At 49.5% G+C, this 20180-nt stretch overlaps 1 protein-coding gene across 3 annotated transcripts in view; it reads left to right on the top strand.

The window, feature by feature from the left end:
• LOC141994819 (lysosomal alpha-glucosidase-like) overlaps positions 1 to 20180 on the top strand; it is a 29812-nt gene that overhangs the window by 6160 nt on the left and 3472 nt on the right. Inside the window, exons 1-16 of one of the 3 annotated variants that reach the window (XM_074965217.1) lie at positions 5592 to 5731; positions 7309 to 7849; positions 8166 to 8311; positions 9613 to 9778; positions 11156 to 11252; positions 12571 to 12690; positions 12989 to 13107; positions 13196 to 13327; positions 14613 to 14723; positions 15819 to 15932; positions 16469 to 16553; positions 17115 to 17232; positions 17794 to 17927; positions 18417 to 18568; positions 18839 to 18987; positions 19398 to 19539. In XM_074965217.1, the coding sequence (XP_074821318.1) occupies positions 7319 to 7849; positions 8166 to 8311; positions 9613 to 9778; positions 11156 to 11252; positions 12571 to 12690; positions 12989 to 13107; positions 13196 to 13327; positions 14613 to 14723; positions 15819 to 15932; positions 16469 to 16553; positions 17115 to 17232; positions 17794 to 17927; positions 18417 to 18568; positions 18839 to 18987; positions 19398 to 19539 (2316 nt within the window). In that variant the 5' untranslated portion in view covers positions 5592 to 5731; positions 7309 to 7318. Of the gene's footprint in view, positions 1 to 5591; positions 5732 to 7308; positions 7850 to 8165; positions 8312 to 9612; positions 9779 to 11155; positions 11253 to 12570; positions 12691 to 12988; positions 13108 to 13195; positions 13328 to 14612; positions 14724 to 15818; positions 15933 to 16468; positions 16554 to 17114; positions 17233 to 17793; positions 17928 to 18416; positions 18569 to 18838; positions 18988 to 19397; positions 19540 to 20180 lie in introns of those variants that run through there. The other 2 variants (XM_074965218.1, XM_074965215.1) reach the window with 2 other exon arrangements.

The raw sequence follows: 20180 nt of genomic DNA on the forward strand, positions 1-20180 counted from the left end.
TAAGTGGTGCCAAAGGGAGGCTACAGTTTCAAGAATCTAGGATACAGCTGCACAGCCGTGTTGGGCTTCTGTAGAATATTTAGGAGCACTGTTCATTTCTAAAGTAGTGGCTGATTGTCATGTGTTGTGAAGCTGTTTTCACCATCTCTTCTTCCGCAATACTAATAAGTGAAAAGAAAAGGAGGACTTGTGGCACCTTAGAGACGAACACATTTATTTGAGCATAAGCTTTCGTGAGCTACAACTCACTTCATCGGATGCGTCCACTGAATGCATCCGATGAAGTGAGCTGTAGCTCACGAAAGCTTATGCTCAAATAAATTTGTTAGTCTCTAAGGTGCCACAAGTACTCCTTTTCTTTTTGCGAATACAGACTAACATGGCTGCTACTCTGAAACTAATAAGTGAGTTTACCTTCAATATGGAGAAGGGGGTTCCCTTTAAATTTATTCGCATCTGGGCTCTCCAGTGCCATTTGTCATCTGTGTATGTTTTTTAGACTGTAAGGTCCAGAGGGAACAGACTCATGTTTTTATTGTTGTGTATTGTACAGCACCAAGCACCTAGTCAAATAATAACAATCTCTTTCACATCTTCTAGAATTAAGCAATTTTTCTTCCTTGCTTTTTAATAGAAGTTTCTCATATTATTTCTGAGATCTTGTGATGTATCCTTGCTCCTTATATTTTTGGCAATGGAGTAGAAAATGGCTTTCAGTTTCAATTTTTTTTCTCAGTCACATGGATTTCAAAGTACTTCCTCCTTGAGTTTCAAGTGTGACTTTTATGCAATACTAAAGTCCACAAGAGGAGAATGCAAGTGTCCAGTTACCATATAACACTATATTTAGGCTTGGAAGGATTATATTTTTTATCAGCTAGTGTTGGTAAACATCGATATCATGGTACAAACACACCGACAAAAAAGTTTCCACAAGTAATTGAAATGTACAGATAGGCAAAGGAAGAAAAATGTTGCTTGAGAACTTAGCATTTGATTTAAGGATATTTACTTTATATAGTTTGACATGTGATGTTGACAATTTGTGTTTTAATAGTTATAAAGCTTTAACTTTTTGAATTTCAGTGCTTACTGTCATTAGATAATTGTCTGGCCCTGCCCGAATTTCCCACAACTGGGAAAATTTAAATTGATAAAACTTGAAATAAAAAGCATGAAACCCACAATTTTGTGCTACTGTGAAAATTAAGCCAATAAAAAGATTTTAAAATGCTTAAAATAAATATTGATATTATCAGTTGAAATTATATTTAAAAAAATTGAATTCTGCCAAGCTTAACTATATATCAGACTGGAGTCTAGTAAGAGAAAAGGAGATCTCTATATAGTGCTTAGAAAACTTTAAGTCCCCTCCTCTTATGAACAACTACTGCAGCAGAGAGAGACAAGATACAATCTGGGACAGCAATAATAAAAAGGGGAGAAATTTTACAATAGATTGTTTTCTTTATTTGCTGGAGTCAAGAGACTCTGAAATGACAGTGATGGCCAGCAGGGTTCATCCAGTTATCCTATAACCATCTCATCAATATTGCCAATCCCTAGTGTTCAAAAAATTATAAATCAAGTCTCAAAAATCATGAGATTTTTAATATGTAATAAATGTTGGGTTCTTTTGATTTGTCTTCTGCTTTTTGAGCTGTTAGGATTCATGTTAAGTTTTTCTCCATAACCATGAGGGCTAGAAACAGCTTTCATTTTAAAGAAGCGAGAGTCTCATGTAGTCAATGACTTAAGAAGCGAGAGCTTTAAGGCTGCAGCTCAATAAAATCCTGAGATTTGGCAACACTGCCCTAACTGAATCTAATATCAACAATGTACTCAACCTTTGAGACCTCAATAGCAATATATCTACTTAGTTTTAGACCATGATGATTAAATATCATGGACTGTTAGCTAGAACAGTGGTTCTCAACCAGGGGTTCTGGGGCCCCTAGGGGGTTGTGAGCAGGTTTCAGGGGGTCCACCAAGCAGGGCCAGAATTAGACTCACTGTGGCCCAGGGCAGAAAGTAGAAGCCCCACCACCTGGGACTGAAGCCTGGGGCCCTCATCCCCGCCACTCAGGACTGAAGCTGAAGCTTGAGCAATGTAGCTTTGTGGGGGGCCCTGTGGCATGGGGCTCCAGGCAACTGCCTTGCTTGCTATCCCTTAACACTGGCCCTGGCTTTTGTATGCAGAAAAGCAATCGTTGTGGCTGGCACAGGTGGGCCATGGAGATTTTATTGTATGTCGGGGGGGGGGGGGGCTTAGAACAAAAAAGGATGAGAACCCCTGAACTAGAACATATGAAAGGCTGAGTGTTTTAAAACCAGACTTTCAATCTGTCTCTGCACTTGGTCTCGTATGTTTGAAACTGTCTGTCTAAGCCAGTGGTATTAATCCTTTTCAACCTGCAGGCCAAACATATTATTTAAAAAAAAGATCAAGAGGCTGCAATTAATATTTTAAGCCAGACTCATTGCCTTGTGCCACTCCCTTTGCACTACCCAAGCGGTGCAAAGGAGCAGAAATCACCTGCAAGTTTCCTGTTGGGGATTCCTCTGGAATAAGGGGAGTCTCCAGCAGGTGCAGAGCCAGCGTACCCAGCTCCTACACCTCCCTTCCTCACAGCCCTATTTTAGGAGACATATTGAGAGCAGGGTGGGGAAATGGCTATCACAGTGCATTGACTGTCCCCCTGCTGATATGTGGTCCCTGTGGACCTGTAGTCAGGTAGTACAAGTTACAGCATCCCTAGGCTGCTCTAAGCTTTGCTGAGGCAGAAAATCAGGGAGCTGATTCTCAGCTTTTCCTCTTTTCCTCTCCTGGGTATCCCAGGACTTTAAGAATCACATCCTTTTTGAACTGACTTAGCTAGGCTGGCTAAAGCTCTAGTGCTGCTAAAATAAAGCTACTGCCTAAGACAGGATCAGTGCTGCTTGCCGTCAAACCTCACAAGTTTACAAAGCGTGTTCAAAAACTGCAATAGACTAACTACCATGCTACGGACCATGGTCCAAGGCCTGGAGTGTGCCTAAAGAGCACACGTACAGCTCAAGCTGAGGGTTCAAAGGCAATTTTTTAGTCATCTTTGTGCTCCCCCATTATGGGGCCATTGAGCATTGGGTCATTCCCAGCCACAGCATGGCTGATCTAAATTAGGTTGACTTCCAGAGGCCTGTGGGGGCATTCTGGCAGATAGGGAATGTTGGCCCACATGGATGCCCTAGGCATACCCTGGTTTCCCCAATCACACCCTCCAGGTCAGCAGCTAGGAGGCAGGATGCCGTAGGAGCCACTGTGGTAGTTCTCCATCACCTGAGGATCCTCTTACTTGAGTGGTATCCTCAAGGGGTTGAATCTACTGACTATTAGGCACTTTGGCACTCATAGGGCAGGCTTTGTCCCTATGAGCCTGACTCTCCACTGTCTTGCACCTTGTGTAGCCATTTACTCCTGTGCAGCCATTTATCAGAAGAGAAGCATTTTCCGCTCACTTTACACAGGTGTAAATGGCTACATAAGATACATGGCAGTGGAGAATTAGCCTCTATGTAGAGAAAAGTAGCTTGTAGCATGGGTTTGGCTAGCTACAGCCATGTCAGAAAATGGTTGTCCAGCATGGTTTGAGATTCATCTCTGAACACAGTAATAAGTAGCACAGTTCAAGATGTAGGACCAGATCTTCAGCTCTGCTAAGGCTACTTTGCATTAGTGCAGTGGCACAAAGCAGCCTTCCACCTGCTCAGCTGTCCAGCGGAGGATTCTCCTTGTTGGGGCAGTCTACAGATGGCTTTAAACCTGAAATTCCACGCCCAGGTGAAGTGACCAGTTCACAGCAGCCCCTACTTTGTGGCTTGTTTGTTCTGATATTCATAGTGCACAGGGAAATCCACAATTAATCTGAAGGGCTTCTGCATTTTCATGGTAATCTCTAGACTCTGATGGCTTTTGTTAATGAACAGAAAGAAGCTCTTCAATCTGTATTCTACAGTGAATGTAGCAGAGAAGAAGAGCCTTGGTGGAGAACGTAAAATTATGTACTTGATTTCAGCAAGCGAGCATATGTACATGTGTATTGGAAAGGGGTCCCAGGCAGAAATCTGGATCTGAATGCACCCACACTTCAGGGAAGTTTGGATCTGGCCCATCTGTGACTCAGGCCCATCTGTAGCTAATACATAATGTAGCTATATATGTCTATGTGACATATCAAGGTACAATCCAGACTAATGAGAAGCTGTGTCATCCCTGCCCTCTAACCTGGGACCCTTTACAATGCTTTGCTGCTGTAGCCTCCAGCCTGGATTTCTCACAAACAACCTCCAGTATGCAAGTCAGTCCCAGCTATGTCTGGGTGTGAGCTTCAGCCAGCCACACCTTGGCTCTTACCAGCCTTGGTTATAGTCCGTTATTGCTTTACTAGAAATAATATACACATAATTTTCCACCCTAAATGGAGTTTCTGAGACACTTCCATTTAAACACACTGGATTAGATAAAACAATAAAACACGTTTATTAACTACAAAGAGAGATTTTAACTGAGTACAAGTAATGAGGCATAAAAGCCAGAAATGGTTACAAAATAAAGATAAAAATTCTACTAGTGTTTAACTTAACAAACTATGTTAAATTCAAAGCAAAGTTTTCTCATCGCATGCTTTCAACAGTTTTACTGAGCAAACTCCTTAGGTCAGAACCCCTTTTCCAATCCAACAAATGCTTCCTTTGTTGCTTCTGGTGTCATGAATGCAATAAGCAGGGATGGGGGGTGTCTTGGAGTGTTTATCCCTCCTTTTTGTAGTGTCAGTCCCCCTCTTGAAAGCCATTTCCATCTGAGATTCAGGAGATAGAGTCTACAGAGAAGGATGTTCCCTGTTGCTTTTTCCTCACCTGTTTGATGACTCTGTTTACTGGTTAAACACAAATTAAGCAATACACACATTCCTTTGTTTGAGTCAGCTCTTTTTGCAACCTCAGTTTGGAACATTGTGTTAATAACAACATACAGTGGCATCTCATAACTTCACATACAATGTTGCCACACCCAATTTTCAAGACAATAATGACATGCAAATTATGAGTTTTTAAATGAAACTTCACAAAGATGATTACCAGTAGTGTGTGGGGTGTGGACACAGTGGTATATCCTGTCAGTCTATATCTGTCTATCTTATTTATATAGGAGAGGCAGCAGGGTCCTATGGATAAGATGTTGGACTAGGAGTCAGGAAACCTGGATTCTATTCCTGGTATTGTCACTCACTATGTGGCCTTGGGCAAGCCACAACTTCTCTGTGCATCTGTGAAATGTGGATAATAATGCCTATCCATTTTTGTAATGAGCTTTGAAATCCTTTCTAGAAACTCCCACTGAACTCAGACAAGGGAAAAGCTCCTAATAAACTTTGGTATGACATAATTGATAGGAATATGGCTTTATTAGAACTTTGAATATAAACAAAAGGCATTCAGGTAGAAATAATCTAACTTTCTTAGGTACCCAAGAAATGTACAGGAAGTTAGGACTCTTGCGCGGCTAATAGACTGAAGTGGTAGAGCCTATGTGTGGGGCTTCTTTTAGGAGGTTTATGGTACAGCAGACACGAAGTGCTGCAAGCTGGGAGACCTCACTGTCTTCCTGAAACCACAATGTCAAGAGGAGACAGGTGTATGTAAGCTTCTTAGCTCTCACCGGATCAGAGGCAGGGGAGAGCAAAATAGCTAAGTATGTTCAGCAGGGATTTCCAGAGAGAGAAATGGTGGCCCAGTGCATTGGCAGGGGGGATTTTTAATACCAACTGTTCATAGCGATCCGTTCAAATAACAATTTGGGGTCCTGTGTTCCACCAGCCTCCACTGAGGTGGCAGGCCAAGTCCGTTTGCACCTGTGAACCCCTGCGCCCAGGGGCATTTGGTGCATGGATCAGGTTACTGCATTTTCGCAACCAGTTTGTTCATGCAAATATCTGCACACACAGCTGCAGAGTTTTGCATCGGCATATGGCTGTATTAATGGAGTCAATAGATGAGGTGGTCCTGAGTGTCTTGGGGAATATGCATTAAATAAAGCTGCTTGGCTGTATGGGGCAGGGACTGTCTTTTATTATACGGCTGTACAGCATCTAGCACAACGGGGCCCGACATGATTGAGGCATCTTGGTGCTACTGCAGTGTATATATTAAATAAAATATTTAATTGTACATCAAGAAAAGTAATTTCTCTGTGCTTTTGTTTTGCCTGCAGAATGCAGATTTGGTGTGAAAAGCATTTGAATTAGTATATGTGCAAATCTATGTTTTAGAGAAATAATGGCTGTAGTTTAAGGTGTTGGGAGATCTCTCCCTTTCCTGCAGTGGCAGCTCAGCAAGGCCCTTTGTTTGCAAGGAGGCCCCAGAGAAGATGTTTGTATGTGAGATTTCCAAAATAGTTCTTTAGTCATTTATAATGGGATGGAGGCTAAGGCACGTTCCTGCCCCAAAGATTTTAAATGTAAAGGTCCAGTACTCCAGGGAGCTGGAGATCTTCAATGCCAATTGTTTGTGAGGTGCTGAGCACGCTCAGCTCTCATTGAAAGGATCTCAGAAAGCCACAGCTGTGGTAGGGTGGGTGGAGAAGGGCTCAGCCCATATAACAGACCCTGGAAACATTATCGCTCCCTAAACTCAGAAATAGCCGGAATACCTCTGGAGAGCACTCACTGGAGTAGCAACTGCAACATCCTTAGAAAGGGGTGTGTGTGTGTGTGTGTGTGTGTGTGTCCCAGTCCCACCACTTCCCTGGCTTTGGTCTGTCAGCTTGTGCAGGAGGCTAGCTACCTCTGCTGGTAGCGCTCTTTGTTACTCAAGGTGCTCAGTGAGAATGCAGAATGAAACAGCAGCTGTTCCTTGTACAATGTGTACAGGAGGGCTCTTGGTAGATTCTCCCAACCCTGTGCAGGGCCTGGCCCTACATTAGGCAGAGCACTGAGCAGCAGATCGAGTAGGGCAGGGTCCTGTTTTCCACCTTCAAACCCGTCTCCAGAGTCAAGAGTTATTCTGTATGTTCCGCACAATGCAAGTATTATGGCAAAGGGACCAATGACCAGAGCTGCAGGGATTGTATGTTGCTCTAAAGTTATTGTGAAAAACAGTGAGCAGGCAGCAAGACAAGGCAGGGAAATTCAACCTCGGGGCTATGGTATGGTCTGATATCACTTATTCTTCATGATGATTATTCTCCTCTGGAAGAATCTCCTCATCAGTAGGGTAGGATTTTCTCTGCCAGTTCCTTCATTTGGTGCTTTATTCCCTCCCTCATTTTAGCACATGGAAGATGAAGTCCTACCAAAAGCTGGCAACAGACATCCCCCAGCCTACAGAATCCTATGCTGAAGAAGAGAGCATTGATGGGAAGCCGCCCTACCTTCGGAAGTTGTCCACTTGGTGGTTGGGTGTTGGCCTGCTGATGATGGTAGCTGGCCTGCTGAGTGGAGTCACCATGTGGGTGCTCAGACAGGCATCTGGGGGCCACTGTGGACAGACGCTCCTGGAGAAATGCAGCGTTGTTCCTGAGCCTCTCCGCTTTGACTGCTACCCTGAGAGGAACGTGGTGGTGACGAAAGAGCTCTGTGAGAGCAGGGGGTGCTGCTTTATTGAACGTGACCAGCCTTTGGGGAGCAGGAGCGGAGTGCCCTGGTGCTTTTACCCCCCTGACTTCCCCAGCTACACCCTGGAGAGCCTGAACCAGACTGAGCTGGGAATGGTGGGTTTGCTGAGGAGGAAGGTGAAGGCCTATTATCCCAGAGACATTGAGAGGCTGAAGCTGAGCGTGGAGTTTGAAACAGACACTCGGTTACACATCAAGGTGAGCTGCCTTCTCTGGTGTGTGTCCCTTCCCTTCAAGGCCTCCATGCCTAGAAGGGTCCCAGGTAGGGCCTCTCAGTCCGGCTAACTAAATCCCCTGGTCTCTGCAGGCTGACACCAGCCCCTGACCAGCAATAGAACCCATCTCATGTCTTCGTCTAGGGTCAAGCCAGACATGGCAGCCGTACCCCCTGGCACTAGCTGTTGCTGTCTTCTTGCTGAGTTTAGCTTGCTGTCGGGTTGCCCCTCTGAGCCAATTAAACACTCCTTTGCCTCCTGCTTTGCTGTTTTTAAGGCATGTTTTCCCCCTTTTGTAGATCACGGATTCCACAAGCCCTCGATTCGAAGTCCCCCTGGAGGTTCCTCAGGCAATGAAGAGAGCAGAGAATCCCATATACAGCCTGGAGTTCTCCAAGGAGCCTTTTGGCCTGCTGCTGAGGCGCAGAGCCTCTGGCACTGTGCTGTAAGAGTTCCCCCTCCTCTTCTCTCTCTCCAACTTCAGCAGCTGACCCCACCCGTTAGCTCCACCTGTGGGGGCACCACAGAACTGAGGCTAGGAGGGAGGAAGGAACTGTCTCTCTCCTCTCCTAAGCCCAAGTCCACCACCTGCTTGGTTTATTCACCTGGGTTTGGGTGGGAAGAACATGAGCTTTGCTGTGTCAGCATGCCCTCTAGGCTGGGGGAGACAGCTGGTCGCCCTCTTCCTCCTTCCTCAAGAACCGAGGTTTCAGACACCATGGGGATGGGCACTGCATCAGAACCTAGAGAGGAGCACATCACTTCCTGGGCCTGGGTAGAAAGAATGCAGGGTTGACTCTGGGAACTTGGTCAATGTGGTCATGATGTGGCTTGGCACGGAGAGAAGAGTCTGTCCTTCTGCATTTACAAAGTGCTTGTTTGCGTAATGTATTAATGACTTAGTGATTGTCCGGTGCCTTCCAAATGTAAAGCATTGTGTAAGTGCTAAGTGGGATTGTTTTTACACTGCACACCAGATGGCCTGTGGGGTGCAAGTTTGGACTGGGGCCAGATACTCTGGGGAAGAAATCAGTGTGAGGGCTGTAAATCTGGCTCTTTTCTTGCACACGCACACACACTGGATTTGCCAGGGGAAGGGCCAAATGCCGTCCTGGTGTAAGTATGTACAGATCCATTCTGTGACCTGCCCACAGCCTTGAGCATGTGGCCAGTTCTAGCAGGACGGGGCATGTTAGAGAAGAGCTCTTTGCTTTGCTCTCCACCTCAAATGCACCACCCTTTCCTTATTTTACTGTTGCTTAAAACTTTGTGTATTTGCTAAACCGGTCCTCTTCGGAGTAGTTTGCTGGTGGTTAGACAATCAGGAAACCTCACTCCTGTGTTGTTTCTGTAGCTTAGAGAGTTAAATATAATCTCCGAGGAGACTTTTGCTGGCACCTTGACTTGAAACCTAATCTCTGGATCAGACTGAGTCATGCTGACCTTTGGGCCAGGTTGTGTCCTGGCTCTGCATTTGGCTGGGATATGAGAGTTCACTCAAATTGCTGAGCCATGGGATTTGTAACAGAATCTAGGAGTCTGTGCACCAGGGGTGGATGATACCTAGTTTGTGCAGTAGTTTGAGATCCTGGAGGGAAGGTGCCGTGATTGCTATTAGCAGCAGCAGAGGAGCAGGCTGACATTGTTTTAATGATATTTGTCCTCTCTTGCTCCTGCTCTGTCCCTCACCCTGCTTCTTGCCCACTTTTTGTATCTTCTCTCACTTCCCTCCCCCCACGCGTCCAGGTTAAACACAACCGTGGCTCCCTTGATCTTCGCTGACCAGTTTCTCCAGATTTCGACCGTCCTCCCTTCAAAATTCCTCTACGGCCTCGGGGAGCATCGGAGCAGCTTCCTGCACAGCCTGAACTGGACCACCCTGACGCTGTGGGCCCGGGATGTCCCTCCCATGGTACTATGGTCCCCTCGGTGATACATGCAGGGCCAGAGTCTTGCTATTTCAACTCCGCTGTTGCCCGTCAAAGGTTCCCCTCAGTGAAACAGGCCCAACCCGCACAGCTGCCTTACATACAAGAACTGTGTTTGCTTCCTTCCATAGCCCAGCTCAGAACCCAGCATCAGGTTACTTCTGAGCAGACACATGACCCCTCTGTGCTTTGGTGTAGCGAGTCCCCTCCTGTGCTGGTTTGGCAGCCCGTCCTCTCCCCTCTAGAGCAGATAATGCCCCTCTTCTGGGGATGGCTCTGTGCCACTCTGGTGCACAGAGGTTTTACTGCTTCCCAGTTCCCTCGGGAGTTTGATGGGTGGAGTCTGACTACTGGCAACTCCTTCAGCAAAGCTGGGTGAGTCTCTGAGGAAGACAGAGCTCTGATGAGTGTTTTAGACCCCGAGTAACAGTGAGATGTGGGCAGGCTAAGAATGTTATGGTGTCTGCTAAGTCTTTTAACATCCAGAGGGCTTCCCCCGTTCCTCTCTGTGGTTAACTTGAAGGGTTACGGGAAGGTCATGCTGGGTCAAAGGCGACCAGGTTCAAAGGCGACCTCTCCACTCAGCAGCAGAGGACTCTTGAATCACCTCACCAGCTTAGTCTGGGGTCTGTGTTAATAGAGACTCCTCAGCTGAGCAGAGTTCCTTTTGGTATGGGACACGGGCCATTAGGGATGGAGCTGAGACACAGCAAACTTGGGTCACATAGGAAGGAAACATCTTTTCCCTTTGGGTTTCTCTCGCCCCTTTTTACGTTTGTGTCCTTCACTCCCCTCTAGCTCTGTTTAAAAATGACTGTGTACCATACATGGATTTATTTAATCTGTTGCCATGGGCTCACATGGCAGCCATTTGTATCTTTGCCGCTTTGAGAGAAGTATGGTCGTTGTGCCTGGCAGCCCTACTTATGCATAATTCCCTTGCTTTATGATACCTTCTAGAAGGCCCTTTGTAGCTCATCCTGTCCCACTCCATCACTGATCCCTTCTGTTACAGTAGCTTCCGTTTTGGTTTTTTTTTTTTTTTTTTGCTTTTCTCTGCTGAAATACCCCAAGCCCCTTTGGCCTTCAGATGCAAACTCTGCAATGATCCTGGGTGCTCATTGCCCCTTTCTCTCCAGGCTGATCACGACTGTCCTACATATTGGTGACCAGAACTGACATGCCTAGCCAAGGTCTAAATCACGCTGAGCCAAGAGGGTCCAGAAGACATCTGTCAACTGCTCCCCATGGCTCATAACTCTCCTTCCTAAGACACCTCCCTTGTTATCCATTCTGCCTTCCTTTGGGTGACCCTGACATATTGAAAACAAGTTTCTTATCAGACAACTTCTGTTTTGCAGGAGTCATACAACCTCTATGGAGCCCACCCATTTTACCTGCTGATGGAGGAAGGGGGAGCTGCTCATGGTGTTTTCCTCCTGAATAGCAATGCAATGGGTACGTGCTTTCTTATGCTACGTTGGGGTGGAGCAGGCATTCAGGGCCTGATGAGGGAAGCCCCCTGCTTTACCAGCCTGCATGCCCTGACGGTGGCATCTCATATTGGTGCTATTCCTATCATTAGAAAAGGGGCCTGCTGGCTTTGGGAGCTGGAGCTGGCCAGGTTGGGAGGCTGACCTGAGGTGGCAGTTCAGGAACTTGGGGCAAAGAGGAGCAGTAAAAGAGAAAGAGGTGGTTTCATGGCCCCTTTATTGAGCCAGACATCTGTTTCCTGGCTAAACTTAGGCTCTTTAGCAACTGTCGAGTGGTTTAACCACACAGGCAGCTGCTGAACTGTAGTCTGAAAAGCCAGCTTCTCGCATGCTCCTGGTCCAGCCGTGTTCTCCTCTAATATATCTGCCCTTTAACTACGTGGAGAGTGCGACTTCTGGTGCAGGCAGGGATGTAAATCTGCTGGCTGCTATTCTCACAGTGGTACCCTGCTAATGCCAGCTGTGGCTTGCACAGGGAGCTGCTATAAAGCAGCAGCCTGTCCATGCCAGCTGGGACTCCAGAACTGTGAGCATCCGCTCACCGATGGCATCTTGGTACCAGCCAGGACTCCAGCAGGGTGAGCTTCCTGATGGTCACGCCAGGCCAATGTCAGCAAGGGCACGGACACTGAGGTTCTTTACACCAGTGCCCTGTTCATGCCACCTGGGACCCTGATGTTATGAGGCTCCTCACACCAGTGCCATGTTCGTTCCACCTGTGTATGTTTTATTGCAACAGAACTCCCAAGAATAACTGGGCAGGGAAGTGCTGTGAAAACACGCCAGCTGTATCGGAGGTGTGAGAGTTTACACACACAGTGCACCCTTTCCAGCAAAGCCCTCAGTCCGACAGACAGTCGCTCTCACATTCAGCTCTTAATTTATCATTCAGTTGTGTGAGCTCTGGAATGGGTTCTACGCTATCGAGACAGAAAGCACTGTTGGGCTTAGTTCTGGAATGGAAATGGTGAGAGCGCCACACCTTTCAGGTCTAGAAAACAGATTTTGTAATAATCCTTTGCACGTCTGTTGCTCCTGAAATACAGTGTTACCAAGTCACGCTGCAGCCTTTAAGCCTTCAGAGCCCCCGGTGCAATACGGAGGTGCTATTACTCCCACTTTACAGATGGGGAATTGAGACACAGGGCTATAGACGTATATTTTTGCCTATGGTCACATTTGTCTGTGGAAGAGTCATGATTCGAGTCAGGACTTCTGACCCCATTTCATTCTTTAGCCATTGGACCACTGTTTCATTGTCTCTATTCTGTCACTTTCCAAAGAGGTGGCTCTGCAGCCAGCTCCTGCCTTGACCTGGAGAACCATTGGGGGAGTTCTGGATTTTTACATCTTCTTGGGTCCTGATCCCAACATGGTCATCCAGCAGTACCAGCAGGTGATAGGTAAATATCAATACCCCAGCCATTCCCTGTGCATCTCACCCCCAAGACAGCCCGTTGAATAACCATTCCTTTGTATGCTTAGACATGCCCATCATCTCCATCCACTGCCATTGCTGTCACATTTAGACATTAGCACCTGTCTCACCAGATTCATCGTGATGTTCTCCGCCACCAGGGGTGTTGCCTCTTCCTCATCTCCACCAGAGCCTCCCTCTCATTCAGAATTGCCCTAGTCATTACCACCTCCATCAGGGTTGCCAAGTTCGTCATTGTCTCCATTCCAATTGTGTTGTTCCAGGTTTCCCTGCCATGCCACCATTCTGGGGGCTGGGGTTCCATCTGTGCCGCTGGGGCTATGGGACAAGCAATGAAACCTGGCAGATTGTGAAAGCCATGAGGAATTATCAGATACCACAGGTAAAATAAATACCTGCTGTCCAGGGGAGGCTAGGCAGCTCCGCAGAAGCATTTCCACGCCATGCAATTCTGCATCTCTTCTTTGCAGGATGCTCAGTGGAATGATATTGATTACATGGAAGGGTACCGGGACTTCACCTTTGACCCCATGAAGTTTGACACCCTCCCGCAGTTGGTGGAAGACCTTCACAAGCATGGCCAGTACTACGTCATCATCCTGGTATACTGACTTCTCTGACCTTCTTCCTCAATTATACACTGGGGTTGTTTTCGTTTCTAAAACTTCAGGCAGATGCAGCCAGAGTCTGCATGTGAGATGTTTCAGAGTAGCAGCCGTGTTAGTCTGTATCCACAAAAAGAAAAGGAGTACTTGTGGCACCTTAGAAACTAACAAATGTATATGAGCATAAGCTTTTGTGAGCTACAGCTCACTTCATCGGATGCATTCTGTGTTCACCTTGCAAATACAAACAAGACCAGGAGCTACTCGCTGCTCCATGAGGTGTCAGGCTCCCCACAATAAGAGTTGCTTCTGTCTATTTCAATGATAAACATTTTGGCACAGAGCCTTAGCTGGTGCTGATGCCAACAGAGCTATGCTGATTTACACCAGCTGAGGATTTAGCCCTTTGTTTTTTAGCATATGCCTTACCCTCTGAGCAAGTATGATGCTTGGCTTTGAGCAATAGCCTGAAAGAGCATCAGGTACTTTTGTGACCTTCTTTTTAACACACACACACCCTTATCCCTCTCTTGGCCTCACGCAGGCCTCTGCTTGGGAGGAGTGGCTAGGACCCCCGCTGGAATCCATGAGCACGGCCTTTGGAATTTCCCCCTTTTCTGCTGGGGAGCTCTAGCGACAGGTCCAGTGTTATCCCACTGCCTTCCTGTCTGCTCTGTGTGTAAACCTCCCAATGTCTCAATCACACAAGGAGAAACTGATGCAGTTATCTGTCAATCAGTCTGATTCATGGGTTCTCAACCTTGGGGTTGTGACCCGGTCATCACCTCCCTGCCCCTCTTATACTGGTAAATGGGAGGCAGGTTCCAGCTAAACCCCAGCTTGATGGAACTGGGGGTCCTGGAATGGAAAAGGTTGAGAACCCCTGGTCTAACAGAGTGATTCCACTAATTGCTGTTCCATTGGCCATATACTCAGCATTGCTGTGAGATGATGCTTCCTGTCCTTGGACTTTTGGGGCCTTCCCCCTCGTTTCCTCCCTCCCTGCCCCGCCAACAACAAAAAAATCTATCTATAACCCAACCCTTGATCCTTGGAGAAGTGACACTTTATACAACATTCTTTCTCACAAGTGGAAATGCTGCAGCAAGTTTCTGTTCCTCTTGGTCAATTTGGCAGTAACATGTGAGCTTTAGTCAACCTTAATATGGTGGGCCAGGGCTCTCAGGATGAGTCATTTGTTCTCTGAGTTACACCGGGGTGTATTGGTGAGGCTTCAGGGACGCTGCAGGGAGAGTGTAACCTTCTGTCCATATGTTTCCAGGATCCTGGGATCAGCAGCACTAATCCTCCTGGCTCTTATTGGCCTTACGATGAAGGCTTGAGACGTGGCATATTCATAAATACTACTCAGGGGCAAACGCTGATTGGACAGGTAAGAGGGGGAGCAACTCGGGTGAAATCCTGACCCCGCAGAAGTCTATGGGAGTTTTGCCATTGGCTTCAGTGAGACCAAGATTTCACCCCTAGTGTTGTTAAGGGGAAAATAATAAAAATAATGGTCCAGTGACCTTTCCGTCCTGTCTGCTCTGGGCCTGATGCTCTCCTAGTTCTCTTAAGTGTAGTTCCCATTGACATCACTGTAAAGAGAGCTGAATAGGCCATGTGGGGAAAATACTGAGCCGGATTATGATCTCACCCCCATGTGACTCCAGAGTGACCTCTTGGAAATCAGTGGAGTCACATGAACACAAGTGAAGTCAGAATCTGTTGTGTGGCCCTAAACTGTCAGTCTGATTCTCTACATTTCTCCCTATTTCTGGAATGATGAAATATTGCCCTTGGTGAGCAAATCTGTGGAGTTGCTCCATTTATTACCTACAGTCCATTGTGACTTCTCATCCAGCTCATCTCAGGCTTATAAATTGTGGGCTCCTACTGCGTACCTCTCTTTCTCTCTCAAGTACTTTAAGAAAGTTTGAAAAGCACTGGAGAAAAACAGATGATCGTTAAGCTAAAAATTATGGGCCTGATTCCCTGGGGGTGTAAAGTGCTGTGAAATCCAGACTCTTCACTCACTCAGAGTATGGTGGTACTTTACACCTGGTTTGTGCTTGCTCTGCACATGTGTAAACAATTACACAGGGTGCAAGACAGGGAAGAATCAGGCCCCATATTTAAAAAACCATCGGTCCCATTGTTACTACTGGCACCTTAGAATATTCAAGCTGAACTTGAAAAATCAAATGGGCTTTTCAGCAGCAAAGCTGCCTGTTCACCATCTGCATTTTAAATTCCACCTTCTCCACAGGGAGAAGTGGATTTTCAAATTTCAAAAGTGGACCAGGCTAAGTCTCCAGCCACCAGTGGCAGATAGGAAGGTCAGTGGTGCGTTAACAGGTGGAGGGTGGCTGGACTGCCATCTTTGCAGGTGTACAATAGGCTGTGCTTCCCTGAACGCGCTCTGTTCCTTGGTGCAGCTGGCCGATGAGAGGTTCACAGAAAGTGTTATTTGCTGGCCTTTCCATAGGTGTGGCCTGGCTTCACTGCTTTCCCTGACTTCTCCAACCCGGACACTTACCAGTGGTGGCTGGAGAATCTGAACCGTTTCCATGCTCGTGTCCCCTTTGATGGGCTTTGGATCGTAAGTTCCTCCTTACCTCTGTTGGGTCTGAGCTACAAAGGTAGGGGCTCTCCAAGCTACTTCCCCATGCTCCCACCAGCATAGTGCATGTCTCACTTTCCCTGAAGCATTTGTACCTCTCTGAGCTCCTGTTTTTCCAGTTTCCTTGTCCTTGACAAGCTCTGTGTCCCTGAAGGCACATATACACTGGGAGGCACATGTAGTGCGTGTCCAGTGTACGCTTTCACTGCGCTGGATAAAAGGGCGCCAGGCTGCACGTTGTTCCAGGTACTGAACATGCAGGAGTTTTAACAGGTCGGGACCAACAATGCAGTTGGCTTCCCAAGTCCAGGGTGGATTAGGACTCCAGCTCTGAATGGCTCAAGAAGCAAGGACAGCCGTGGAGAGGTCCCATTGGGTCCTTGTTGCTTTGGCCACATGGCTGGTCCCGTAGGGGTGTAGGTGAGCAGCGTCTGGTCTCTGAGAAGAGGTCAGCTCCCAGTTGATAATCACCAAAACCCTATGAATGAAATTTCAACTTGACTTTCTCTGTCTAGGACATGAATGAACCATCCAACTTCAAGGACGGGTCAGTGGCTGGCTGTTCCCCAGGGAAACTCGATAACCCTCCCTACATGCCTGGTAAGAAGGGAAATAAAAGACGGGCTGTGCTGGTGCAAGCAGGTGTAACTTCCGTTGGTGTCACTGGGAGCTGGGCCTACCTACACCATGGCTTCATGTGACCCATAGGTTTTAGCCTCTGTATATGTGTGCAGGTGTGTAAGTGTGTATATGTGTGTGTGCTGTCTGTTCTCTGACATGCCTGTAGCACGGCATTCCCAGCACGCGGGGTTGTGCACATGGGCTCAGGTTTCAAACACAGGTACCTAACCGTGTATTCAGACACCTGCATGACCAGTTTTAGCCCTGAAGTGTTGACTAAGGAACCTAACCATTGATATGCCCGCACAGGGGGACAGCTGGCGCACGAACCGTTACCAGCTCTGCCGGCTTTATGCTGCTGCGGGGTTCCTGACTGGTTGCTGCTGGCCAGCACCTAGCCCCTTGGTGCCGTACGAGCAGCCTGGAGAGCTGGCCCAGAGGCTACTGAATAGGCGCAGGTACCTGTGTCTGGGTGCAGGTGTTTGCTGGCTGCCGTGCTGCACAGCGCTTCTTCTCACAGCCTCTCTCCCTCCCCATTAGCTGTGCTGGGCAACTCCCTCTCTGCAAAGACCGTGTGCGCCTCGGCGAAGCAGAGCGCCTCCGTGCACTACAACCTCCACAACCTCTACGGGCTGATGGAAGCCAAAGCCACAGCTAGGTAATGGCCAGCGCGTGTGTCGGCCCGTCAACCCCACTGAGCAGGGTCAAGCCCTGCGTCAATGAACGGCTCCACAGAACTGTGTCCGAGACACCAGCGTGAGGCATCCCGCCCACAGGAGGCTGGTCTGTTCCCAGCGCACTGGCTCCAGGCTGGGGTTTGAGCCCCTGAGCTGGGGGTGAAATGCTCCGGCCCCCCACGCTGCATTCACAGCCCAGGGGCGGGAGTTTAACAGAGTCCGAAGCCCCAGGGGCTGGTGAAGGGGAGAGTACCCCCACCTCTCCGGTTCATGGAGTTTGGGGCTACACAAGGGAAGTCCTGGCACTGCCCTAAACCTGTGTCTTCCTCATGGTTTTCATGCAGCTCCCATTGGTGAGGCTGGGGCGGCTGGTTCCTCCCGGCGGTTTCCTCGCCTTGCCAGGCTGGGTCTCAGAGTCGCACTGGGTGTGGAGCAGGGGCTGGCTGCTGCCCTGAGTCACTGCACTGGCTGTGCCCTTGCTTTTGAGTCTCGCAGTTGCCCCCGCCTGTTCCCGGTGCCCAAGTCTCCACCTTGTCTTTCAGCGCCTTGATCCAGATCCGAGGGAAGCGCCCACTTGTGATTTCTCGCTCCACCTTCCCCAGCCAGGGCAGGTACTCTGGACACTGGCTCGGTGACAACAGGAGCAAGTGGAAGGACATGTACTGGTCAGTCCCAGGTGAGTGGCTCTCCTGGCAACAGGCAGGCCTCTCAGACACCAGCCTTCACCTGCTGGGGACAGAATCGCCCCCAGAGACTGGCCCGCGTCTTCCCTGGTCGTGATGGCTCCTCCCTTCCCACGTGCTGGGCAGCGGCTCCTCCATTAAACAGCCATGGGGAACTGCACCTTATCGCTGGCCTGTAATTGAGATGGGGCCTTTCGCTGTTACCTTCTGGGAGGGCAGCCGTGGGTCTGGAGTCTGCTTCCAGCTCCAGGACTGGAAGCGATGGGAGCCGGCTGCCAGCTTGCAGGCATCGTGGCAGCTGTTTGGTTCTGCGGTGGGTGAGAGGTAACCCACCCCAGGCATGTTCCCAGCCGTGTACATGTCGCAGTCTGTAGAAGGGAACAGCACAGGGCATCGGTCTGAGTGTTGTCCCGAGGAGGATCGGGGAGATCCTCTCCAGATGTCCCTGGCTGCTTCTGGACTCCATGTCTCTGTGTTTGCAGGGGTGCTGAGCTTCAATCTCTTTGGGATCCCGCTGGTTGGGGCGGACATCTGTGGGTTCTCCGGCACCACCTCGGAGGAGCTATGCACCCGCTGGATGCAGCTCGGAGCCTTCTACCCCTTCGCCCGAAACCACAACACCCAGAATGAAAAGGTAACCGGGAGGCTCCCTCCCAAGGGACCGCAGCACCCATGGGGGCTCCAGGGCTGATGCCATCCTCGGAGGGCTGCATTCGAATGGGGGAAGGGCCCAGAGCAGTAGGGAGAGGACGCTGCTAGTTGGGGACAGGGGGATGGTTGCTGCTGGGAGCGGTCAAGGGGTGTTGGTCGTCCGTTCTCTGCAGCTCCCTGGGACAGACTCCTGGTAGAGCCCGTTTGTCCATCTGTCCTGCCTTTTGACACTCTGGTTGTCTGGCCTGCCCAGGCCCAGGATCCGGTGGCGTTCGGCTCAGTGGCGCGGACGGCCATGAAGGAGGTGCTGCTGACGCGCTACGCCCTGCTGCCCTTCCTCTACACGCTCTTCCACCGGGCACACCTGCAGGGCCACACCGTCGCTCGACCCTTGTTCTTCGAGTAAGAAACTCCTCTGACCACTCTGGATGGTTTCCTGCCCCACGGGCGACCCACAGCGGGGCATGGCCCCCTGACCCCTCGTGGGCATGCCTGCCTCCCTCCCTTCCCCCAGGTGAACACAGCCCCCCTCCCTTCCCCTGGCAGGCACCCTCTGACCCATGGGGCCCCTCCACTCCTTTCTGTGGGTGGGCCTGGCCCCAGCCCTTCTTACCCACAGGCAGGATCCATGAAAGCTGATGCCATGGATCTACAAGCAGGCATGAAATCACAGACTGTGGTGCCGCTAATACAGGCAGTTGCTACCCCCTGTTGGTACTGAGGTTTGGGGGCACTGGCCCCGTTCAGGCTGCAGGCCCCAGAGGTCAGCGGCATCAGCAGGTCAGCTCCGAGGCGCCCTCTTCCCGCTGTAGGTTTCCGCAGGACGTGATCACGTACTCAATTGACAAGCAGTTTCTGTGGGGGCGGAGCCTGTTGGTGACACCTGTGCTGGAGCCCGGAGTGGACTCTGTGATTGGCTACTTCCCCAGAGGGGTGTGGTACGATTACTACACGGTAAGGAGCAGTGCATGCTGGGAGGCGGGACAAGGTGGATTTGTGCATTTCCCTACCCAAGGGCTATGGAGACCCTGGCTGCAAAGGGCCCCTCACCTGACAGAGCCCTGCAGCCCGTGAAAGCAACCGGGGTGCCGACTGCATCAGAAATCAGAGCAGGCGTGGATCCCTGTGCCAGAGGGGATGGGGAGGGAGCAGGGCAGGAGTGGCCAGTGCACCTCTGACCTGCCCTGCCTGTCGATCTGCTCTTCCCTGGGATGGGAGCTCACAATAGCCTCCTGTCCTGTCCCCTGGGCTTGGTCTTGAGGAGAGCAGGAATTGGAGGGTTGGAGAAGGTCCGTCCCAGACAGTCACCTGCAGACCAGCCGGTGGGCACCACTGCCACCATCAGAGACTGCAGGAAAGGGTTATGGCCACTGCCTCGTTTCTGAGCATGTCCTCCTGCCCTGTGTGTGTCTGTGTTCCCGCCTGTGTGCTCCCTCTGCCCCGTGCGTCTCTGCGCTCCTGCCTCCGCTCTCCTCCCGCCCCGTGCGCCTCTGTGCTCCTGCCACTGCATTCCTGCCTCTGCGCTCCCTATGCCCCATGCCCGTCTGTGCTCCTGCCTCTGCTCTCCTCCCACCCCATGCGCCTCTGCACCCTTG

The sequence above is a fragment of the Natator depressus genome, chromosome 10, assembly GCF_965152275.1.
Source record: "Natator depressus isolate rNatDep1 chromosome 10, rNatDep2.hap1, whole genome shotgun sequence".
Lineage (NCBI taxonomy): Eukaryota > Metazoa > Chordata > Testudines > Cheloniidae > Natator > Natator depressus.